A 25,778-nucleotide genomic window follows, 5' to 3' on the forward strand; every position below is an offset into this window, starting at 1 on the left:
TATCTTTTTATTCTAGAATAGTCATTATTGTTAACCTGCTGGCACATACCTCCTGCTGTGAAGGGCAAAGGCCTTGGTGGTGATAGAAAGTGATTCCTATCATCAAGGGGTTAGTTGCTTAAAGCTGTCAATTAATAACAGAGATGCAGGGCATTTCCTGGGGTCGACGATGGCCCTTCAAGTCAGACACTAATTCCCATCAATGCTTTGCTCTGAAGCAGTTATTGAAAGTATAAGCTAAAAATCGGTGATGGAGGAAGAAACATGGATATCTGTGACGTGGTTCTGAAGTTTAATTGGCAAATCGAGAACTTTAAGAAACACCCTACATTAGTTTCTCAGACAGCATCCATCAATTCTCAACATACTTTTCAGCTCATATTGGTCCATTCTGCTACATTTGTGTTACCACTTACAACTTAAGATCTCTTTAGGCTACCAAAACAGCTACAGTTTGTATCTCTGATGCAATAATCTTACCTGCATATTTCTACTTTCCAGGAGCTCTAGACTTTGAACATATTGAAGAACAAGCTGAAGGGATCTTTGGTGGAAGGAAAGTATCTCTTCTTTAGTACGTCTATGGACATAGTTGCTCAAAAACTTTTGTTTTGACAGAATATCTTTGATGGAATTTAAGACTCTTCTCCAAAGAGGAATTTTTAAATGTAATTGTTCACCAATAGAAGTAAACATTTTAAATTTCTGTTTTATACATTTTTTATTGCATCTAGGCTTAGTGTGTTCTGGAAATCTACCAGACTCTCAAAGTAATCATACTTGTTTCCTATATGTGACCTACCCAACTCACTTTCCTGTGACCTGTTTTCTTACACGTGAGGCTCTTCTGTTTGTTATATAGCCTAGAATTTAAGTGCCAGCATACACAACAGAATAAAGTTTAAGGTTTTGTAGCTTCATGTCCCCAGTAACAGAATGAGTGTTCCGGTCACCTTTTTAAACCTGGGGGGTACAAAAATCCATTGGATATAAAGGTGCTGTCTCAATTAAACAGTAATGTCCCTTAGGATTAAAAGCCAAGAAAAGAGTTAAAGCCTTTCTTCAAGCTAGGAAAGCAAAGAAATCAAAAAGCAGGGATTTCTCCAACTAGAAGATTCTCATGCGAGTGTAATCACTTTATTATCCTGCTCTGTTCATGCATGCGAGAGAGAGTGCTGAGTATTGATGTGTAAATCTAAGGAGAATTTTACTTACAGCCTAGATGAATCTCACAAATCTTGAGTGTGAGACTTCTGGTTCTACTGATATTTTGGCTGTGCTCACCTAACTGCATACACACATCATTCAGCACAGAATATGCAGGAGTCTGGGACCTTGTGTTCCATTTAGCAGGGACTAGTAGTGTTCCTTATATCCTCTCTTCAAGCCTCCTGCCACTGGAGGGCAGATCAGTGACAAACTGGAACATTTGAGCAGATCCAACCAAGGATAGTGCTACACAAAGCACTGTTGTCCCTAACTTGTTCAAAGCCAGCAGCGAATGAGAGCCCCAGATTTCTCTAATTTTTTATATGGTTTCCATAGCAAAATTATAAATGCAGCTGCAATCATTTTCTGTATACAAAAAGTTGGTTGTTTTATTAAGGTGGGGGAGAAGTTAGTTTACTCTGCCTTTTTTTCTTTCTTTTCAGTGACGAGAACACCCCATTAGATTTGGATGATCATGGTGGCAGGACTTTCCTGAGAGTTTTGCTCCATTTAACCATGCATGATTACCCTCCACTGGTATCTGGGGCACTTCAGCTACTATTCAGGCATTTTAGTCAGAGACAAGAAGTCCTTCAAGCTTTTAAACAGGTATGTGTGGCTATTATGTGTATGTCTGCTTTCTGCATGCAAGTGTTGCAAGTTTTTAAAATCTCTGTGCAACTAATGGATTGCATTCATATAAGGTTCAACTGCTTGTTACCAGCCAAGATGTTGACAACTACAAGCAGATAAAACAAGATTTGGACCAACTGAGGTCTATTGTGGAAAAATCAGAACTTTGGGTTTACAAAGGCCAGGGTCCTGATGAGACTATGGATGGAGCGCCAGGTGAAAATGAACACAAGAAAAAGGAGGTAAGCACGTGCATCTTGGTAGTCAATGTATATGAACTATTGGAATATCTATTTGGGTAAATAATGCCTGTACCATATTTAAGAAGTAGTGGGGGTGCTGAGAACCAGGGTTCTCAGCTCCGCACAGCTCCCTGATGTGAGCCCAGCTGCACCCTGGCTCTTGTCTCTCCGCTCCCAGCTGGGAGTGTGGGGTGGGGGTGGGCACTCAGGGCTTCTTGCCTCTGGTGAGAAAATTCACACCTGGAGTCCAGTCAGCTGCCTGGCTGCGGAGCTGGGAACCCAGTTTTTCAGTGGAGCTGTGAAATTGACAAGACAGCCAACAGCTGATGTAAGTAAGGCAGCATCTACAGGGACACTGCATCACCCTACCTACACCGATGTAAGCCCTGCATCTCTCGTGGAAGTGGAGTTATGTCCGTGTAGTAGGGCATTTACGTCAGTGGGAGCAAGGCTATAGTGTAGACACTGTCATAGTTAGGTCGATTTTATAAGCTGTTTTATGTCGACCTAACTCCGTTGTGTACAGCAAGCAAGAGATTCAATCGAATGTAAGGCTGAGGTAGGTGGTGATGGGAGTTAGCTAGTCACATCCACATACCGTTATTGTTCTTGGTCGATAAGAATAAGTTACTTATTGCCTTTCATACTGATAGAACCCAAATTATGCTTTACAGAATTAATATAATTACTGTTGAATAACAGTGGAGAGAGGTATTATTGCAGGGAATGCCTGATTACAGAGAGAATGTGACAACTGATAAAGAGGGATAGGATGTTACTTTTTGTAAAAACACTCTACCCTTGTATTCTGGCAGAGGGATTAGTGTGATTTAACACAAAAACACTTTTTAATATCCAGGGTGGATTTGATTTAAATCACTAGTCAGGAAGACTCGCTTTAATCATGGATTTCTACATAAAAGTGCATTCTTGTTGGTTGTTACAACCTTAATACGTATTCTTCACAACTCAGAGATAGATGTAGGTTTCATTTTTAGAAGGTACACACTATGCATTTTTAAATGATTTATTTTGAAAACTTTTCAAATTAGTTTTACAGCTATATCAGAAAATGAACAATTGTTTGGTTATTTCATTTACCAAAGGTAATTGAAGCAGATAGTTCACCTCCCAATGACTTCATAAATATCTACAAATTAACATGTTAATCATTAATATTTGGAGGTTTTTCTTACCATGCTGTATTAGGAGGAGAACATCAGCAGACATTTAAATTGTCTCATTTAACTAAAACAACAATGTTATGTATTCTGGATTTTTTTCTTCATCAGCAAACATATATAATATTTTAACAAAACAAGCATATGAATTTTTGAATTTAGTTAAACATTCAAGTTTTTTAAAATCAGGTTTGTTTTGGTTAAAATTGTTAACTAAAATAGTTAAATGAAATATTAAAAAAAAATTAAATTGACTCTGTCAGCCAGGTCAACATGAGAAACTTAAAATATTGGCTTCTGCAGCTAACTCAGTTGTCTTCACCTTCATTTTCCTGTTTGTTCATAATCTGGAAAAGAAAAACAAGCTTTCCTGCTTTTTCAGGATTTCTCAATTTGGAATGAATTAGTCCAAAGGAAGAAAATATTCTTTCTACACCGGCAGAAGAAACTACTGCTGTTAAAAGTGAGATTGTCACTTCAACAGTCTCTGAATCCAAGTGCTTAAGTGACTTCCACAAGTTCACTGGTGTGACTTTCTTTAAAACGTCATCAGCAAACATATATTTCTTGAACAGTTCACCCTTAGCTCTGAAGTTTATTATAGTTGTCATTCTGGAGGGATGATTGCTGGATGTCCATGTCATAGCCAACTCCTCTTCTTCATCAGTTAAGGTTTCACCCTAGTACCAAGTATTGAGAATATTTGCAAGAAAATGAGCTGTGAGGTAGTGCTTGACCCATTCCTTTTTTTAATGCTTGTAATTTAACTCTGTCGTTGCATATTTCTCTTTTTAAGATCTCACTCAGTTCCTTCCAAATTTCAGCAGCGTCGGCAATAAATCAGCTATTGCCCTGCATTTTGTTCAAGGCTACAGAAATAGGCTTTAGGGTACTCAGCATGCGTTCAACATTTCTCTGAAGCCCAATTTTGAGAAAAATGCTATCTATTTTTTCTCTATTTTGTTCACAAACTGACATCAGATTAGGCCAGTTCTTTATACCGTGTTCAAAACAGTCCATTACTGAGTTCCATCGCACGTTATGTGGGAGCGTTAGCTTGGTTCCTCCCACTTTTTTCAGAGCAGCTGCTGCAAAGTGGTTGTTATGGAAGTATTTTGAAATTTCAACATTAGCCTTTATTTCGGAAACACTGAAGTCTTTGGCTAGGAGGTGCATCAAATGAGTACTGGAACCGTATGTTTTTAGCTTGGGACTCTCTTCACTCTATTCTAAATAATTTCTTCTCATCTTGGATTTGCAGACATTGTCTGTGACCAAGCTGTGTACTAGACATTTTGAATTTTTTTTCAGTTTGTTATAGCTTTTACTGCTACTTCTTGTAAGTATTCTGCTGTGTGCATTTCCTGATATATCAATTGTTTCTGTAAGGAAGACATTCCCTTCTTCTGTTGTCACACAAGCACATACAACAGGATCATTGTGGCCATTGCTCCACCCATCAAGACTCAGGTTAACAATTTTACCCTCTAGGCCTTTTGCACACTGCTCAATTTCTCTTTCATACATTTTATCCAGCAATTTGCTTGTGATGTCGGCTCTGTTGGGTGGACTGTATCCTGGTCTTAATGACTGAACCATGTTAATGAAGTGTGGGCTCTCAATGATACGGAGAGGAGAGTTTGTTGCATAAACAAACTGGGCAATTTTTTCATCAATTACCTCTTTTTGTAATCTGCTGGTTCTTATCACAAATTTATCTATGGTTGTTTCTGGATGATGGAGTTGTTTTTTTTCTTTTTGCTGCAGGTGATATACTGTGGCTATGTTTCAGAGTAGCAGCCGTGTTAGTCTGTATTTGCAAAAAGAAAAGGAGTACTTGTGGCACCTTAGAGACTAACCAATCTATTTGAGCATAAGCTTTCGTGAGCTACAGCATCTGATGAAGTGAGCTTTAGCTCCTTTTCTTTTTACTGTTCCTCAGACGTTCTTGTCAACTGCTGGAAATGGCCCACCTTGATTATCACTACAAAAGGTTTTCTCTCCCCCCTCCCCCTTTCCCCCCATCCCCCCGGGATTAGCTCATCTTAAGTGATCACTCTCCTTACAGTGTGTATGATAACACCCATTGTTTCATGTTCTTTCTGTGTATAAATCCCCCCACTGTATTTTCCACTGAATGTATCCGATGAAGTGGGCTGTAGCTCACAAAAGCTTATGCTCAAATAAATTTGTTAGTCTCTAAGGTGCCACAAGTACTCCTTTTCTTTTTGTGGTCATGTGACATACATGATGTGACTGACACACTATCATTGGCAGATAACTCTGAAACTATAGAAAATGATGGTGATCTTGAAGTTGGATAGTCCTCAGAATCCTGTATGTTGAAGATAGATTCTCCTAAACAAAATAAATCGATGCAGTTATTTAATTATTATTACCATATTGGTCATTTGGTATTACTCATTGCATTCACTGACACTCAGTACTACTTTCAAGGTAAATTGTAAAAGGAAGATCTGCCTATTTCAGCTATTTATTTTTTTATCACAACTGCATCTAAAATGATAGTACCATAGAGTAACAATTATATTTTTTGCTCAAACATGAGAATTCAAGAATAGTCCAGGAGGACAGTCAGTCCTTACGAAAGAAGTATGAAATAAAAAGAGTTTACCAACCTGAAGATCCTGCATGTTCAGACGTGTTCCTTTCATTATCTTCAACCCAGCTTCCTCCTGAGAAGGAACACTTCTCGTGATGTTGTTTCATTTGGGGCACTAGGTCGTGCATTTCTTTGTTGCACTGTTTGCATTTTGCACTCATGCCTGTCTTACCCCCAGGTAGAGGAACTTCATTAAGATATTCCCAAACTGGGTCTCTTTTATGGCCTGCTGCCATTATAGGTTTTCCCTTCTAGTGAGAGAATGGTATGGTAGATCTCAAATCTATGAAGGCTACACTCAGAAAGACCTCAAGACTTCTGGAATATGCTTCTCAAAACAGTTTCACTTTTGTTTCTACTGCCTGTCCCTCCCATCTCACATTTATCTCCAGACTTCTTCTCCTTGTCCAGATCCATTCCGCCCCCAGCAATCTTCTATTCATTGAACTTTTTGAAACTTTACACTCTTAGAGAGAGGTAAGGGATTGACTCTGTGTACACAAATTTGCAGAGGGACAATAGGGTTGTGGTCTGTTATTTCTCACCTCTGTTATTTCTTTGTTTAAAAACATTTTTGCTGTTAACAAGCATGTTATCTCTGGAGGCACAAATCCACAGTTTGAGAACTGCAAAACTAAGCATCTCTTATGGTATCTTCTAGACTGAACACTGAGTCCCATTGCGTAGATAGAAAGATTAACCTAAATAATCTATACAGAAGCCTCTGGCACCCCATAAAATTGGGTCCGTAATCTATGAACTATTGGAACTCATTTACAGAACTTTTCTTAAATATTACATGAATATATTGTCTCATACTATAGAATTAGAATTTATAATCTCTATTTCATGATGAGATATCTTTGAGTTATAATGTATCTTTAAATAGTGTTTATTTTCCCTCAGAAAGCATTTTATCAAAAAAATCTGATTTTAAATAAAAAGAAATCCTGATTTTTTTAAATTTTTTTTTTTAAATCATTTATTTTTATTCATCCTGTTAGTACCCTCAATCTTGTCATAAAACTGTAAGGTGACAACTGACAATTTTGGTCTTTGTAGATTCAGTTTAATACCCATATTTCTCAGCCATAGGAGCTATCAAAGAAAATACTCTAATCGATTAATAGATTATTGGTTTTGCCCCTAGGAAAGCCACAGCAAGTCACAAAAACATGAAAGTACTAGCAGCTATAATTACCGGGTGGTGAAGGAGGTAAGACTTGGTTTCTTTAAATTGAAGTATAAACTAATGGTGCAACTCCGATTTTAGTCTGAATTTAAAAAGCGGGAAACTGAGTCACATTTACACTGTGAAAATTACTTGCAGAATTCTAATTTGCTGAGTAGTAGAATATCCAACTCCAATGAGACATCTAGAATATAGCCAACATTCGGAGTACGTATTTTCCACAAAAACAGATTATTCCAAAATGTAGCATTAATGCCGCTTATTTCAATGGAAACCCAAATTTTTATGATTATAAAGGATATAAAAGGAGCAGGAAAGTCTGGAAGCTCATTTAAATCTGCCCTCTTTCTTTAGGGACTTGTACTCCATTGTACCGTCTAATACTTTTAAAACTAACGTACAACGAGAAACCTGTCTGTGGTGGCTTGTAAGTGTTAGAAGATTCTAGGTTTGACTCCGGGCTGGCAAATGCCTGAATTAGTTTTAAATGGATTTTTTCATGTCTTTTTCCCATTTGCCTAGTGTCTGTCTGCTTGTCTGTCATTAGACTGTGAGTTGCTTAGGTCAGGGAAGTTTCCATCTTAACATAATTTAAACCAAAACAAAAAATTGCAAGTTCTAAAGCAATTTTCTTCTCCCAGATTTTGCTTCGGCTTAGCAAGCTCTGTGTTCAGGAAAGTGCTTCGGTCAGGAAAAGCCGGAAACAGCAGCAGAGATTGCTGCGGAACATGGGAGCTCACACTGTGGTTCTGGAGCTGCTGCAGATTCCATATGAAAAGGTGGGTTTTGCACACAGCTATTCCCTTACTTTACAGTTTTGCTGACCAATATAAATAGCTCCCTGAGATCTCCTTAAACCTTAGTTCTTAAGTTACCTTTGGCAAAAAAGAAGCTATTGTAAATATTCATGCCTCTTCAGGAAAAATTTATGGTTTATAGAAGTATTTGGTTAAATGTGAAACTTCTGATGACAACAGACAATATTCTAAGCTAATTGCTGAAGCACCAACTTCGTCCATTGTAGTTAATCAGATCAAGAGCTTGTCTGTACTGGGGCATTTAAGAAAGTTCATTCAGATTAACTAAAGGTGTGAATTAAAAGTGGATTAGTTAAAATGCATTAAACCCTTGTGTGGACACATAAAGAATAGGAGTACTTGTGGCACCTTAGAGACTGACAAATTTATTGGAGCATAAGCTTTCGTGGAGCACGGCTGCTACTCTGAAACCTGTCATTGTGTCGACACACTCATTCAGAATTACAGTGGTCTTAATTTAGTTTATCTTTAATTCTGAATGACGGGTTAATGCAGTTTAACTAATCCACTTTCAATTCACACCTTCAGTTAATTTGGATTAATTTTCCTTACTGTTCCCCGATAGCCAAGCCTTGGAGCTTTGACCTCATTGCCAAAACCAGGTATGTGTTTACTTCAGGGTAACTAAGATCCATTAGATTCCCACTGTCCCACACAGTTTGCTAGTAGCTGGGAACGGGCAACAGGGGGTGGATCACTTGATGATCATCTGTTATGTTCATTCCCTGTGAAGCACCTGTCATTGGTCACTGTCAAAAGACAGGATACTGGGCTAGATGGACCTTCGGTCTGACCCAGTAGGGCCGTTCTTATGTATAGTCTCATCTAGCTACCTTGCAGTAAAAACAACAGCAACTTCTCGCCAGCAAGATTTACAGCAGGATAGCTAACAAAAGGTAGTTATCACATGGTAAAAAACCAAACACCTCTTTAGTAGTAAAGGCGTAACCTCAGAATTGTAAACTATTCCCTAAAACAGTACAAATACTTTAAGCACACATGATAAATATCTGCTTTCTAGCGAAACAGTGACTGAGTATAGAGATAGCTTAGCCCTCAGGGAGTGCTCTGCACTATTGAGCAGGTGACTGGAGTTTTATTTACAGTGTTCTTAGCCTCATTAATACTGTGACTTTCTGTCACATGCAGCCACTCCACTCAACTGCTGGCTAGAATCTTTTTCCTGGCTCGCCCTGGTCACTGGAGGTATGACAGGAATTAATGCCATGGTTTGAGGCATTCTAGGTATTGGAGGGTAGTAGGTTGCCAGAGAGTGAGGTGAATGGCTTCTGAGAGACAGGAGATATAGAACGGGAGTGATCTTGAAAATCTTGCCCAGTTTGAAAACAGAACAGATTATCTAGTGTGAAGCCCCAAATTGGTTTGATGTGGGGTGGGGTGGGGGTTGTTTTTTTACATTTTGCCTTGGAAAAATAAATTGGGCATTAACTCTGTTACTTGTGAAACATGCTGGAGAATGAAAAGTATAGGGGATGAAATCCCCTGTACTCAGAAGCAGCATGAGCACTTGCATGAAAGTTTCCCTACTGTCATAGAACCATAGAAATGTACTAGTGCTCAACCTGGCTGTGGAAGTAAGTTGGTCTCCTTGGCCTCTCTGCTGAGCCTGCCGTTTATGCTGATTTGATTTTGTGAGATGAACTGCAGAATTACCTCGAACCACAAACATTTCAAGCAGGGCACTGACCAACTGTTGAGTGCCAAATGCGTTTATGAAAGAAAGATGGCTCATTTTATTGCATTGACTATCTGTTACTCCCAGCTGAGATGCATTTATGTGTCAGTTAAGTCAGAGACGTGGTTGTACCTTCTCAGCTATTCCGCTGCTCTGACTTAAGTCACAGACAGAGAGAGTACTTACTCCTGTGAACAGAAGCTGAATTTTTGTTGCTGCATCAATATCTTCCTGTCTCCTCTTCACCATCAAGTTTAAGCCCCTCAATACGGAATTCCATTGTAATGGACCTCATGGCAGTCTTCCTATGAAGTCCAAAGGTATGGGAAAGAATCTGATGTGTGGTTTGCCCTATATAGATTCATAGATACTAAGGTCAGAAGGGACCATTATGATCATCTAGTCTGACCTCCTGCACAATGCAGGCCACAGAATTTCACCCACCCACTCCTGCGAAAAACCTCTCACTTATGTCTGAGCTATTAAAGTCCTCAAATCGTAGTTTAAAGACTTCAAGGAGCAGAGAATCCTCCGGCAAGTGACCTGTGCCCCATGCTACAGAGGAAGGCGAAAAACCTCCAGGGCCTCTTCCAATCTGCCCTGGAGGAAAATTCCTTCCCGACCCCAAATATGGCAATCAGCTAAACCCTGAGCATATGGGCAAGATTCACCAGCCAGATACTACAGAAAATTCTTTCCTGGGTAACTCAGATCCCACCCCATCTAACATCCCATCACAGGCCATTAGGCCTATTTACTATGAATATTTAAAGATCAATTAATTATCAAAATCATGTTATCCCATCATACCATCTCCTCCATAAACTTATCGAGTTTAATCTTAAAGCCAGATAGATCTTTTGCTCCCACTGCTTCCCTTGGAAGGCTATTCCAAAACTTCACTCCTCTGATGGTTAGAAACCTTCGTCTAATTTCAAGTCTAAACTTCCTGGTGGCCAGTTTATATCCATTTGTTCTTGTGTCCACATTGGTACTGAGCTTAAATAATTCCTCTCCCTCTCCAGTATTTATCCCTCTGATATATATAGGTATGTTCGGTAGCACTCAAGGGGTTGAAATGCATTATTGGCAAGCTTGAATGTTGCATATTCAGATCTGAAAGACATTACTTATTTATATTTGTGTTTTTGTTCTCCACAACTTTTAAAATCATAAAAGGGGCCAAGTTCTTATCTAGTATCAGTGGATTAATTTGGTTGGAGGTCTGTAGTGGACAGAGATTTGTTTTTCTATTGAGAGAGATGTGACTCTGAAAATTCTGTTGAACAGGTGGTATTGTGGTCCACCCAAAAAAGTGAACTTTTGGATTGTTTTTAATTCCATCTTATTTGTGTCATGCAATCACAGGCGGAAGATACAAGGATGCAGGAGATAATGAAACTTGCACATGCATTTTTACAGAATTTCTGTGCTGGGAACCAACAGAACCAAGCATTGCTGCACAAGCACATAAACCTGTTCCTTAACCCAGGGGTAAGAAGTGATTTAACTTAATACCATGTTTTTTTGTAGTAAGGAAGTGGAATAACCTGACCTCTGTAAAGGCCTCTGGACCAGTTCTCATGCAAGACTAGTTAAATGGATAGCACTTTGTTCTCATTAATGTTGGCAGGAGCAGCATCTGGTTAGTGCACTCAGTTATAATGCAAAGGGTGGAGGTGGATGGAGAAGAGTATCCCTGATGGATACAAGTCTCTGTACTGAAATGCTGATTCCTCTGAGAAGTTCCTTCTTTGTACTGTTATGTTCCCTGCAAATTCATTGATGTTGTCCTGACTTTTGTATGTGATTTTTTTTTTCTTTTTTTTTTCTCCCCCCTCATTAGATCCTGGAGGCAGTAACAATGCAGCATATTTTCATGAACAATTTCCAGCTATGCAGTGAGATTAATGAGCGAGTCGTTCAGCACTTTGTCCACTGTATTGAAACTCATGGCAGAAATGTCCAGTACATAAAGTTCCTGCAGACAATTGTGAAGGCGGAAGGAAAGTTCATTAAGAAGTGCCAAGATATGGTTATGGCGGAGGTGAGAGATGCATATTTCTGTAAGCTCCTGAGCAAAAAAAACAACTGGCATTCAGTAGAAAGTGAAAGGATGCTGAGAAAGTGACGTTCTCAACTGGGACAATATAGAAGTGATGTGCAGCTATCACACCGCACAAAGTTTTATTATGGGCACAAGCTGCTTCATCACGCTCTCCCCCCTTGGGTGGGAAGGATGACCTTTAGTGTATCTCAAAAGTTATCCTCTCTGGTGCCACAAAAAAAGTGTACTTGTGTCACAGCCCTAGTCAAGCTCCCCCTGCTGCACACTCACCAGGCTGTTGTGTTTGCACCCTCAAGCTGGGCCCATGTACTTTTACACATCCCTTGGCCTGGATAGGCTCCAGCACTGTCTCTGGCCATGGTCTCACTGCAAAATTTTTGGGCACAGAATTTGTCTGATACCCTTCTGAAAGAGGGACCCTGTAGTTCAGTTGCCCTAAATCCCCAGGACCAACGCTGACCCCCAAAACACTTCAGTGGTGCTATTTCCCAGAATTCCCTCCTGGGCACTCTGATTTATAGTTTACCCCTTTAGGGGCATGTGATACTTGAAGCAAATAGAAACAGACTTTACAGAAGGATTTCTAAGGACAGTCACTCTTTATTTTAGAATGCACGACATATACAGACATCTGCAAGAAACACTTAGATGCTGTTCCCTGCCTCAGTTATGTCACCACTCCTGAGTGTTCTTTAGGATATGGGTCCATGTCCTTTCAGGGTTCTAAGTCCCTCTGCTGGGCTGCACTTCTCCAGCTTATGGCTGCTTCTCTGAATCATTGATTCTCTCTGACCTGTGCAATCAGCTTCGTTCAGCTTTGTCTGGTCCCACAGTCCATAGGTCCCATCGCCTTCCTAAAGCCTGTCCCTTTTTGTTCCCCTCTCTCTGAGTCCCTCTGTGTTTTGAAAGGGCTGTACCAACACCTCTGTCTCTTTGTTCTCCTTTTAGGGGAATTCCGTTGCTCCTCTCATTCCCGACAGCCAAGCTGGGTTGAACTGGGTCTCTAGGGCTCAGCCATCCCACTGTTAGAAGGTGCACCTGTTCAAATGAGAGCCATTCAGGTTAATAACTCTCCATTGTCCCTGGTTTGGGAGACACATGTTACCAGCCCTGATGGGCTTTTCCACATACACTGGGGCATTCAATGATGCAGCAAATTCATAAAGCCGAATTCATAAAAACGGAATTCATAGGTTGTACATAGGTTCCCCAACCTGTCACAAATGGGATTGAGTCAAAGGAAGGACTGTCTTTCTCCAGTAAGGTTCTGGCCTTAATGCATCAATTTCACTGGGAAGTTTGACTCTGGATCTTGTTCCACATGCTGTAGTTAAACTTAAACAGAGCGTCAGCTGTTCCGTGTGGACTTAGTCCTGCAAAGTGCTGAGCAACCCTCTTTCCTGTTGAAGTCAGTGAGTTGAGGGAGCTCTGCCCGTTGCAGAGTCCAGCCCTGTGAAGTATGGCTTTGCATGCGAGTTTTGCTCTGTGCATTGTGTTTGAGATAGATGTCTAGATGTGTCTGAAATCTGTAGGGCAGATTTTTAACAGTGCTCAGCAGCTCCCTTTCTTCTCAGTTGCTGTCCATCCTTCTGTTCTCGATAGAGACGGGTGGAGTGCTGAGCTGTTCTGAAAATGTGCCTCCCCCCCAAAAAAATGTAATGTTGATAGAAGTCTGCCTTATGGGACTTAATCATGCCTCTAACTGCTTGTTGAAAATCATTGTGTAAGGAATGGGGAATTACCCAGCCTTGAGGTCCTACCACCCAGAGTTCTTGAAGGACTTAGCTCTGAGCAGAATCGTGTGCCCCAAGCTAACACTACAGACGGATCAGCTGAGGCAATCTTCATGACATAACCACAAAAAAGTCAGAAGCTTCTTGAAAGAACATTTATCGAACTAATGAGGAGCCAGTTGAACTGGCTTTGATGTTAAAGATTTTAAAAGTGGTAGATTTCTAGGGCATAACCTACTCAGAACAGAGGTCTAGGGGAAGACGTCATACTTCAGAGAGATCATTTATAACTGTGGAAAGAGAGTGCAAGGTACAGAACCTCAGATGGATCTGGCAGGCTGCAGTTTTATTAAACTCACAAGTAATTGCAAAACTGACAAAGAGCGTAACATTCCAGTACACAGATAATATATAGCTTTAGATAAAGGGGGGACTCTTCAGCCTGTTAGTGAAATGTTTAGAGGATGAGGTTTGAGGTCCTCTGAAGAAAAGTGCTGGGTAAGTGGAAGAAGGTACACATGCATGTGTACCTTCCAGAAATGGTCTGATTCCTGTGGAATCTCTAAGGGGAGACATAACAGAATGGAACCCAAAAGGAAGCTGTTCTTTTTTTGTAGCTAGTCAATGCGGGAGAAGATGTCCTTGTGTTCTACAACGACCGAGCCTCTTTCCAGACCTTGGTCCAAATGATGAGATCGGAGCGGGACAGGATGGATGAAAACAGCCCTCTGATGTACCATATCCATTTAGTAGAACTGCTTGCTGTATGCACAGAGGGCAAAAATGTCTACACAGAAATCAAGTGCAACTCGCTCCTCCCATTAGATGACATCGTTAGAGTAGTAACTCATGAGGATTGCATACCTGAGGTGAGGTCTGATATTAAACATTGCGTACCTATGTAATGTATTAAAGTTAGTGGAGTGAGGTTTGTTTTTAATCACTCTGTTTGGCCTGGAAAGAATGGCCTGTGGGTAACCAGCAAGACTATGAGCTGGGAGAAGTAAGTGTGTGTGTGTGTGTGTGTGTGTAAATCCCCCCCCCCCCATTTTTAAAATGGGGATGGTTACTCTGAATGTGCCTACTTCCCAGGAGTGTTTGAGGCTGAGCACATTGATATATGTAAGGTACATTGCCAATCTTGAATAGAAGTGCAAATTATTAACATTGTGCTGAATTGTGGCTGCAGTATTTCTGGCTTTTTCATAGATTCATAGATATTTAGGTCAGAAGGGACCATTATGATCATCTAGTCTGACCTCCTGCACAACGCAGGCCACAGAATTTCACCCACCACTCCTGCAAAAAACCTCACACCTATATCTGTGCTATTGAAGTCCTCAAATCGTAGTTTAAGGACTTCAAGGAGCAGAGAATCCTCCAGCAAGTAACCCGTGCCCCATGCTACAGAGGAAAGCGAAAAACCTCCAGGGCCTCTTCCAATCTGCCCTGGAGGAAAATTCCTTCCTGACCCCAAATATGGCGATCAGCTAAACACTGAGCATATGGGCATCGTTGCAGATGTCTTGCTATTTATGAGATTGGATTTCACCAATATTTAAATAAAAACAATAGATTCTGTAAATTCAGCTACAAATTTTTAAAGCAGTTTTAATGTGATGACTTTGCATTGACTAAAAATGCCCATTTAATTATTTTTTTAATTAACCATTTTGATTTATCCATTTGTAGGTTAAAATTGCCTATATAAACTTCCTAAATCATTGCTATGTGGACACAGAAGTGGAAATGAAAGAGATTTACACCAGTAATCACATGTGGAAACTGTTTGAGAACTTCCTGGTTGACATCTGTCGGGTAAGGATTTCTATACCTAGAAATGTAAATCTAAAAGAGCAAACGGACATAGTTGTGGTGACAATTAGCAGAGGTTTGGAACAGTGCATTTTAAAGCACAAGTCAGGAAGCTCTTTACTGGTTCCTCTCATTTCAAATTTATATTTGTCTGCTTCTCCATTTAGGCGATTGTGGACTTTTAGTTATGTTCCATGGAACACAGTGATTTCTTTCTTTCTTTCTTTCTTTCTTTCTTTCTTTCTTTCTTTCTTAAAACAAAACAAACAAAGTGAGCCCCTTTTTTCTGCTTCACATGTCTCTCTTTATTCTGCCACTGGCTTGTTCACTGTGGCCAGGTTGTATGGCTCCTTCCCCAACCATATTTGATATATTTTAGCAAGTTTAGAGTAATTTTCCTGTGCTTGGCATTTATTTTTCCAAATGGCTTTGTGCCTGGTATACCAAGTATTTCCCCATAGGAAAACATTACATCTCATTCCTACTTATAATACTGCATTCTTTGCTCTGAGGTATCCAATTTTTTGCACACACACACACATTGTGTGTCCTAGCTATATGAGTGATTTTGGTCTACACCGCATACTGTGGCAGATAGTCCATTCAGAATTAATGCTCCAAATCACAGGAGTTAAATGTTCATATTTATCAGTTTAACTGATGTGTTCTAAAAGAATAAATTATTTTGTAGACCTGTAACAACACCAGTGACCGAAAGCACGCTGACTCCATCCTGGAGAAGTATGTCACAGAAATTGTGATGAGTATAGTCACCACCTTCTTCAGCTCCCCATTCTCTGATCAGAGCACCACTCTGCAGGTAGGAAATGGTACAACAGGTTAAAGAAATAAGCTGCTTTATTCATGAAACCACAGTAATCGGACAGGATAAAAAGAAACAAGTCGAGGCTGGGGGGTTGGCGGGGGAGGGTGAGAGAGAGAATAGATATTCAAAATAGCACAGAAGTATAAATATTTCCTCCTAGTACATTACAGTTGAACACTCCCTTTCCTGTAGGGGGGACACTGTGCTCTACATGTACAGAATTCTTTTCAACAGGTTCTATAGACGCTCAATTGTAAAATGACACTAACTCCATGATATAGGTGCTCAGTGGTGTTCCTGTCGCTCCACGTTAGGCTTTCTTAAGGGAAATGGTAAACAGCATTGCTGGTGCTCTGGCAGAGTGGAGCTATCCTGGAAGTAGAGAGATGGGGCAGGGGTTAGTTCATGATGATGATGATTTTTAATTTGTATTGCAGTAGTGCTTATTAGCCCCAGACATCTGCCAAGACCCCACTGTGCTAGATAATGTATGACCAGAACAAGAAGACACCTACTGCATATACTACTAAGTATAAGATGGGACCACAGATGGAGAAAGACCTAGTACAAGGGAACAGTCAGACAGCATTGGTCAGATGATAGCCTATGGTCTCAACACAACAGCACCCTAACCATTGTCTAGTATTTTGTAGGCATCACAATAAGAGTTCTGAGAAGGGCGTGAAAGGTACAGTGAGGAGGCTTTGTAGGTTTTTTATGGGAGAAAGCACAAAGGTGCATGTCTGAAACTTTAATAGGTGGATGATAAAAGCCGGCACCATGGGCCAGTTGGGTTCAAACCTTGCTTCAGACAAACTGCATTTTAAGGACACTTTTGTTTTAGAGAAATGAAAGCAATCTCACATTTTAAAAATGCTTCCACCTGTTTTCTTCTGTCATCCTGATTAAATCTCTGGACCTGTGTGGACTTGGGGAAAGTGGGAGCATGAGACTCAATACCTTTGTAAAGTGAAAAGGAGGCAGCTGTTCTCCTCTTCAATTCCCCGGGTTCTCCCAGTCTCTTCCTTACAGGACACGAGGCAAGAGTAGCAGGACAACGGCACTAACCACAGCGCCAAGAAGCCTGCCAGGATAATATCTTGGTCACTGCTGCAGTGACACCGTGATAGTGGAGGCAGCCTCTTAAATAATTATCGTTATGAAAGTTTTCAGTAGCCTTTTGGGGACGTGTGGGAGGGGTGGTCAGGGGTCCGAATATGTCGTGAGGAGCTTGGATATAGTTTTTCATTGAAACTCAGTGCAAACTCAGGTAAGCAGAAAAAACAATTGTGTGTAATTGAACACAGCTGGCAGCAGGTTAGGAAGCAGCTGGTTTCCAACTGTGGCAATTAAGGGCATCTGGGAATTTGCCTTTTCAGCCCCTCTTCGGGGAACTTAGACTAACCATTGTGGTATGCTAACTAGCTTGCTATAGCATGTCCCACTCCAAGAAAAGTATTATGTACAACAGCCCGCTGCCTGACCTTGCAGTCGGTAAAGGCTTAAAATTCTGAGTAGCCCAATTAGTTCCCCCTTCTCACTGAACATAAGCAGTAGCCCTCACACACTGCTGGGTTAGATCCGCTCTATTCACGTTTCTATCATTAGGAGGGAGCCTGCCCTCCTTGAGTCTGGAAGAATGACCAGTTGTGGACCTAAGCCTATATTAAACAATGGACTTGCTTCTGTAATGCTTACTGAGGCAAGCAATCCTTATTCAGGCAAGAAAGTAGTCATATTAGGGATACTCTCATGAATTAAAGGGCTTGCAGGATCAGTTCAGATAGGGTGAACTTGCCATCTGTGTGTATTGCCTATGAGGTAACTGTGGCAGCTATCTGCACTGTAATTGGCCTGATTAGGGGCCTGAATCTTAACCCACACAAGCGCAGTATTGAGTAATCAGCTGTAAACGTTAATGTTCACTGCCTAATACTGTTTGATCTGCTTCTCATGTGACTTTGAAGTGAAAGTTGTTGTTTTAATACCAGTTTGCATGCAAATCTGTCAAAACCTTATTGTGCAAAAAAATAAGTATGACTAATAATTAACCCTGTCCCGTACGGCTCTGTCCTTTGCCCTGTCTTCAGTTCCCTCTGTACCTTATCACTGTGTGACCTCAGTGCTTGTCATGCCTGTAATTGCTCACTTTGTGCTGGCAACTTTTGAATCTACTTCTTTACCTCAAGACTTTCCCTATCTGCTAATTCATGCATCTGCAGTTCTCCTTCCAGCATCTCAAAGCCTGTCTAAACATAGCAAGACAAAGCATCTCATTTCATCCTCCCTTCTCCATCATGGGGGTGATGGTTCCACAATCCTCTGGGTTGTGCTAGACTCCTCTCTCCTCAGCCCCTCACATCCACTCTGTTGCCAGATCTTCTTTCTTCCTCTTTCTCATCTCCACTATCTATCTGTTATGTCTGTTGAAACCCTTGTCCATATCCTTGGACTCTTAAGTAATTTGTAGCCTCCCTTTGGCTGACCGAATTCCTGCTTCACGCCCCTCCAGCCTATGTGAATTGCTGCTGTGAAAATGATTCAAGTCTCTGATGGCATGTGAACCCCTCCTTCCCCTACACAAACACACACTTCTATCTCTTCAGTGCCTTTGCATCTCTTGCATCAAACTCAGGTTTTGTCTTCCCTTTCAGTGCTCTGCAGAGCTCTGCAGCTTCCTACATCTAATCTCCCACCACTGCCCCTCTCAGGTCCATATGCCTTGCCTTGCTTCCCGACTCCGTTCTGTATTCTCCCCCTAATGTCTCCATGCTTACTCCTACACTTGCACTGTGTAAATTTCAGCCCACCCCTTCCCCTCCTTCCCTGATGTCCTCTCCTCCCATACCATGACTTAAATTCTACTTTCCTTGAGGCAGGGACCTGCCCTGTGTGTCCATGTACATAATACAAAATTAGGTTCACAGATTCCAAGGCCAAAAGGGACCGTTGTGATCATCTAGGCTAACCTGCTGTGTAACACAAGCCATAGAACTTCCCTCCCCCTAAAACCCCTAGACTTTATCTTTAGGGAAAACATCCAATTGTGATTAAAAAATCCACCATGCCCCTTGGTAAATTGTTCCAATGGTTAATAAGCCTCACAGTTAAAAAAAAACTTGTCTTTTTTTCCAGTCTGAATGTCTCTAGCATCAACTTGTAGCCATCTTGCATCTTTCTCTGCTAGACTGAAGAATCCATTACCAAATATTTGTTCCCCATCTAGGTCCTTACAGACTAATCAAGTCACCCCTTAATCTTAGGGTAATATACTGATTCCTTTCCAAGCAAAAACTCTCCAAATAACTGCCTCTTTACTGTATTTATCTTGACTTTCTTGCCTCCTATGGGCGCTACTGACCCAAACCTTATTTTACAAAATTTAGAGTGGTTTTGATTTATGGACCTAGTTTAAGCAAATGAAACATCACTGAAGTTTTCAGACAGATAAGTCTTTAAACATGGTTTGAAAGGAATGTGTGAGTGGCTGGAGTCCAGAAACATAGATAGTTTCAATGTATTTAGACCAGTGTCTACAATATTTTGACATTTGGCTGCGTTGCTGGAAAGGCTGATGGGCGTTAGCTATTGTGCTACTCTAAGTAAACTCTGTTCCCCGTTGCCAGCACATGGAGTTATTTCACAATTTGGTTAAAATGAAAGAAAAAATATTTCCTTTTCTCTAATTCCAGCTTCTTCTTCTTCTTCCCCCTCCCCGCCCCCTTATAACAGACATCAGTCTTGACCAGACTAACAAAGGTATTTTCCAGTAGTTCCTAAATCCACTGTGAGCTTTGCACTGAGGTGTGGTTTGCTTAAACTAAGCATTATGTACCAAATAGAAACAGACACATGGGTGTTGCCTCTCACTATAGGTGGGCTTTTTAGTGTTGAAACAAGTTTATCAGGACAGTTTAAAAAAATAAATTCTTACACTAAAAACTGCTTACGTAAAGCAAAATAGTGATTTGGTTTTGAAACTGTTTAGATGTATTTGCAGAGATAGCAGAGTACTCATATGTGAGTCTTTTGCCTCTTTGAGGTGGGGATATTGGCTTATTTATAGTGGAAAATCTTGCAAAAGGCAATATAGTTGACTTTTTTTGACTGATCCATGGCAGCTGCAGTGTTTATAAACTAACTGCAACTCATGTTCAAAATTACAGCTGTTCAAAACGCGTATCTGTGAATTAGAAGCCAACAAACTTCAGAAAAGGACCAGTTGATAATTATGGAGCTGAGTTGTAGTTTAGCAAGAGCAAAGCCCAATTTTCCTATTGAGTGCCGAGCCACCCTCTGGTCAATCCCAAATGAGCAATCTCTGTATTTTGGGCTGCTGAAAACCCTCCCTCGTACAAACTAAAGATTACTGCCTATTTCCTTTGTTTAGTGATAGTGCATTTAGTGGGACTTCATGCTCTAGGAGCCATCTAGTTGACATTTCCCTATCTGTCCTGATACTCCCTCTTCTGTTAAACTGCTGCTTGTGTAGTAGACATGCTGCCCAGAATATAAATGTTGCCTTACAAGTGGATGTGGACTGCTAACATGCAGTCAGTCTGCAAAGAATAATGGCTGATGTAGTATCGAAGTAGTGGACAATCTAATCTCAAACATGAGATGATGATTTTGATCTGGTTATTTTCATATGTTCTAGACTCGCCAGCCTGTGTTTGTACAACTGTTGCAAGGAGTGTTCAGGGTATACCACTGCAACTGGCTAATGCCAAGCCAAAAAGCATCGGTGGAGAGCTGCATTAGGGTGCTGTCTGATGTAGGTAAGAAGTTAGATTTAACATGCACAAAATACTTCTGTCCAATGTTTCACCCTTCTATCCCAAAAGCAAGATGTATTCTACCTCCAGTAGATGGTAGGAGGTAGCTAACTCAGAGCTAAGGCATGGAGCAAATCAAGCATTTCCTTCATAGCTAAAGTCCTGTTCTATGGTTGCACAACAAATGTTTTCAATGTAAATGTGAGGTGAAACTGTAAACTGTTTGACTAATTAGGGGCAGAAGTTCTGAAAGTACATGTTGGCATCTGAAACAATGGGTTTTTGCTGACCTAAATTCGCTTTGTGGTTTCTGTTGAATGTGACAGTTGTACTCCAATCTTCAACAATGAACTGCTGATTTGTGCAGCTAGATGGCTGCCGCATTCCTTCCCAGAAGTTGCTGCATATTAGTGGCGAGAACAGTGAGCCTCGTGGACGTAGGACATAGGGCCAAATTGTTCTATAAGATGGATGTGCGCATCCTCTTAACTTTAGTGGGAGTTATGAAGGTGTATGTGAGGGCATGGTCTTGCTCGTACATTCTGAAGTTAGGAAAAAGCTGTGTTTAAACTTAAGGTATTATGACTGCCACAAGGGTGTCAGATTCATTGCACTGTGGATTGAAAACAGCATCACAGAAAGTGTATTTAAAATATTCAGAAAAGAATATGAAAGAAGCGCAGCTTGGGATTCCCCCTTGTTCCCTTATTGATTGCATGTAGGGGCTAAAGGAGTCCATTTTTATTACCTTTTGCCTGTTGCAGCGAAAAGTCGAGCAATTGCAATACCTGTGGATTTGGACAGCCAAGTCAACAACCTCTTCCTAAAATCACACAACATAGTACAGAAAACTGCAATGAACTGGAGAATGACGGCAAGGAATGCTGCCCGTAGAGACTCCGTGCTAGCTGCTTCCAGGGACTATCGAAACATCATTGAAAGATTGCAGGTGAATACAGAGTGCTGCATTAACAACTTACTTCTGCCATCTTGATAGCCATATATTTACATGTCAGCACAAAAAGACAAACTTACTACTTCAATTTGGGAGTTATGAGTCAAAGTAAAAATGCCACATGTGATAACCACAGCCAAAGCTAATTTAATACTGTATGTAAAATCAAATGTAAACCATTTATTGAAATAGGTAATGGAACATGCACAGCTAAAGCTTGTGGAAGTTTTATGGCCCTTGGAGAAGAAGATACTTCAAAGCACATTTGTCCAGTTCTGTGGTTCTCCCAACATTTTCATTCTGCCAGTACCAGTGGTTTCATTTCAACTGCTCCGTGAGAGAGAGAGGGGGATCCTCTAATTTGTTGCGTACTTTCAAGTCCCTCCAGTACTTCACTACTTGGTTATCGAAACATTTAATGTGATAAAAGGCTCCATAGACCACAGTCTGGGAATTGTTGCAAAGTTTACTGTTTGTCTGATAGATTGACTCTTAATGACCCCAAAGTTGTTGCTTCCTCAAATGAACAAAATAATCTGTCTAAAGCAATGCTACATGTACAATTTCAAACTGATTTCTACTCAAAAGAAATTTTAAACAATATATTCTGACTACTTGTGATGCTGGCAGACCAAGTCAGATCAGGGCTTAGACTGGAAATGTTTTAATTACATCTTTACTTGGTACTAATATCAAGACCTGAGGATGATTAAGTATTCAGTAATAAGGCACTTTACTTTTGATACTGAATAAAATTCAGTGCTTTAGATTATACTTTTATCCATAAAGACTGGTTCTGTGGAGGAAAATATTTTCCTGGTGTGCAATCTTGATTTAAATTGCTTGTGCCTAAATTGGATCTAAGTCGAAATAATGCATCCGATGAAGTGAGGTGTAGCTCACGAAAGCTTAAGCTCAAATAAATTTGTTAGTCTCTAAGGTGCCACAAGTACTCCTTTTCTTTTTGTCCAATAAAGACCGTTCAATTCCTATAGTCCCCTGTCCACTTACGCATGTCAATTTGACTAAGCATTCTCTCAGTAACTTTTTCTGCAGTTCTGTAACTTCTGTTCAATGAGATTGGGGTGAATCTCTCTAGAATATATTTTCTGCAGAATGTTCATTTGTAAGAATGGTTGAAAAGGGGGGGAAATCATGGATTTTTTTTTTTGCCTGATGTCAATCAGTTGTATTCATTTGTTGGTCCAGATAATTATGAAGCGTGGTGTTTACAGTATAACAGAATCTGCATTTTCACTGGTTTTTTACTCCTTATAGGCGAGAGCCACCTACAGAAATGGGAAAATACTAAGTAATCTGAGGAGTCGCTGAAAATGATGGCACTAGTTGTAACATTCAGTGGCTAATAAAATGGGAATCTGTTAGACAAATGCTAGTGTTTTGTAATCTGGTGGGGTTTTTAAACAGGGAAGTCTTTGCTAGTCTGTCAGAACATTTCAGATTTGAGTATAACTTCTGAATGCTGTTTTCTAGGATACAGTTGTGGACAGTTTCATAGAAATTGCACCTGTATCTTCCCCCCCGTCCCCGCCCGCCCCGATGGTCCACTTCAGGAGTGCATGGTCAGATTTCATGGTCTCCAGCCATCGCCTGCCTCTGAGTAGGGATCCTTGACCCACTTCCTTAGGGCCAGGGGTTTGAAAGTGCGACCACCCCTTGCCTTAGACAGACTAGCTTGTTGGGGATATCACACTGTAAGAGCTAGCGCTTGTGTGATGTTTTCTGTCAGAGGGCTATGCACAGCATATTGCTGTCAGGTTACAAGTTACTTATACTACCCTCTCTAAGCTTTATTCTTACGGAGAAAAGTATTCCAGAGAAAACAGAGTAAAAACAATACACAGATTTAAACATACCAGGAGTCACCCATCAGTCTTACTGAGACCCTAATAGGCCGAAATCTTTCCAACCTTTCTTCAAGGATTGGGGTCCCTCTTGGACAGAAGGTTCTGTCCATTTGATGGATCTGAAGGAAGGCCCTGAGTCCCTTTAAGCCCAGCCCTTTTCATATCCAAAGCCATTTCTTTATGTGTTGGTCTCTGAGAACCTCATCTGAGCCAGTATATGCAAGCCTCCCTGGGGCTGGTGTCTCTCTGGAGATGTTTACAATCTAAGTGTCTCACTTTAATCACACGCCCCCCCCCCCCAAACACACACATACTGTTTTTGGTTCTTGGAGGAGCTGTGATACTCCTTTCCTCTGGAGTTGTATACAGCCCCTGGCACGCAGTGATACATAAACTATTCATAAACGTTCTACAATATGGTCCCCAAAAATATTGCTTGGGATTGACAAAACCTGATTGTTATTGTTTCCTAGGACATAGTATCGGCATTGGAAGATCGCTTACGCCCCCTAGTGCAGGCTGAATTGTCAGTACTGGTAGATGTTCTTCATAGGCCAGAGCTGCTCTTCCCAGAGAACACAGATGCAAGGAGAAAATGTGAAAGCGGAGGCTTCATTTGCAAGTAAGTTGTTTCCTTATGCTCTATGCAGGAGTTAGTTCCTTGCAGAGCAGTACCCTATTTTGTGTTGTATTAAACACAACTTGTCCTCAGGAAAATAAAGTCATTTGTCTTCAGAAAGAAGGTGACAACAGCTGTCCATATTGGTCAATCTGTCCTTGCAGGTGATGCTTACAAATTCTGGAGCAGTGTAAGGCCATGGTGTACTGTAATACAAATGACTACACACATTTTTAGAGTTAATCTTTATTAGTGAGATTGGGGCCAGTTGACTCTAGTCCCTAGAGTGTGTCAACAAAACACTTCCCTTTATACCTCTTACCATTGGGGTAATGAAGTCTGTGTCATTGTATGGTTTCCAGTTGCCTTATCCAAGGTCTACATTCTTTTTTCTTTAATGAGGAAATATATGCAGTATTTAGAGTCTCGTTTAATGTTACTGGTTTTTCATAGTGGACCTTCAATTTTTAATTTCCCTCACTTCTATATAATTCCTTGATCCCTATATATAGATTTATTTTTGCCTGGCTATTATTCAGGTGGGAGTGCTGGAGTTCCCTTCATAGCTTCACTGGTATTCATGATAACTCAGCAAGTGTTACTATTAAAAGGGTACTCGCCAGCTCACTATATACTGGTCCTAATAAAACCACATTTTAATTAACTTCATGGTTGTAGCTTTGACCATTGAGATAAGATAGCCACAAATGCCTGTCCTAATTTTTACAAAATTTAGTACTAAAACAAACTATGATCAATTGGTTGTTTTCAGGTTAATAAAACACACTAAACAGCTGCTGGAGGAGAATGAGGAGAAACTATGTATTAAGGTATTACAGACACTCAGGGAAATGATGACCAAAGATAGAGGCTATGGAGAGAAGGTACTTAATTTACAATTTATCATTTTGCTTTTGTTCAACACTGTCTTTCGTATTCAGAGAGAGAAAATACGCTTCTAGGCCTTTAAATTTGTATTTATATCTTGGGTTAAGGATAAAACCTTTCTAGTCAACAACTAATTGCTTTCAAGATCATGAAATTAAATTGAAAGTTATGTAATTACTTCTTGTTTTAGAACATCAGGTTTGTCTAATTTCTGCAATAGTTTGCATCCTGATCAGCAATGTAGAGTCTGTTCCCTTTGGTTGTCATTACAGAAGAGAGAACCATATGTTATAGCTACTTAGAGGAGACTTGTCCATGCTGTCATGGGATCTGTCAATAAGAGGATTCTTTTGATAACTTAGTTTTGACTTGTATATGGCTGAGTTAGCTTCTCTCTATTGTGGTACTGAGGAATTTGAATTATAAATTGGTTGGTATACAACTATAATAGTTTTTCCATCAACATACTGTTCCTTTTTCCTATCAAGAGGGAGTCTTTCTGGAGCTATAGATCTCTCCTTTGTTCAAACAGTGTGTGTATCTCTCACACTTTTACTCTTAGATATATTCATGCATATTCAATTTGATTTAACTGTATTGACACTGGGATAGGTATCCCACCTTTGGAGCATGGCTT

At 40.4% G+C, this 25,778-nt stretch overlaps 1 protein-coding gene across 1 annotated transcript in view; it reads left to right on the plus strand.

Moving 5' to 3' along the window:
• The window catches only part of ITPR1 (inositol 1,4,5-trisphosphate receptor type 1), a 233,385-nt gene that overhangs the window by 93,181 nt on the left and 114,426 nt on the right, over positions 1–25,778 (plus strand). The window contains exons 24-37 of the mRNA XM_077821751.1: positions 502–553; positions 1,650–1,818; positions 1,914–2,084; positions 7,039–7,104; positions 7,722–7,859; positions 10,963–11,088; positions 11,441–11,641; positions 14,013–14,264; positions 15,088–15,213; positions 15,902–16,030; positions 20,694–20,814; positions 21,576–21,760; positions 24,108–24,256; positions 25,026–25,137. Of these exons, the coding sequence (XP_077677877.1) occupies positions 502–553; positions 1,650–1,818; positions 1,914–2,084; positions 7,039–7,104; positions 7,722–7,859; positions 10,963–11,088; positions 11,441–11,641; positions 14,013–14,264; positions 15,088–15,213; positions 15,902–16,030; positions 20,694–20,814; positions 21,576–21,760; positions 24,108–24,256; positions 25,026–25,137 (1,997 nt within the window). The remainder of the gene's footprint in view (positions 1–501; positions 554–1,649; positions 1,819–1,913; positions 2,085–7,038; positions 7,105–7,721; positions 7,860–10,962; positions 11,089–11,440; positions 11,642–14,012; positions 14,265–15,087; positions 15,214–15,901; positions 16,031–20,693; positions 20,815–21,575; positions 21,761–24,107; positions 24,257–25,025; positions 25,138–25,778) is intronic.

This window comes from Eretmochelys imbricata, chromosome 7 (assembly GCF_965152235.1).
Source record: "Eretmochelys imbricata isolate rEreImb1 chromosome 7, rEreImb1.hap1, whole genome shotgun sequence".
NCBI lineage: Eukaryota > Metazoa > Chordata > Testudines > Cheloniidae > Eretmochelys > Eretmochelys imbricata.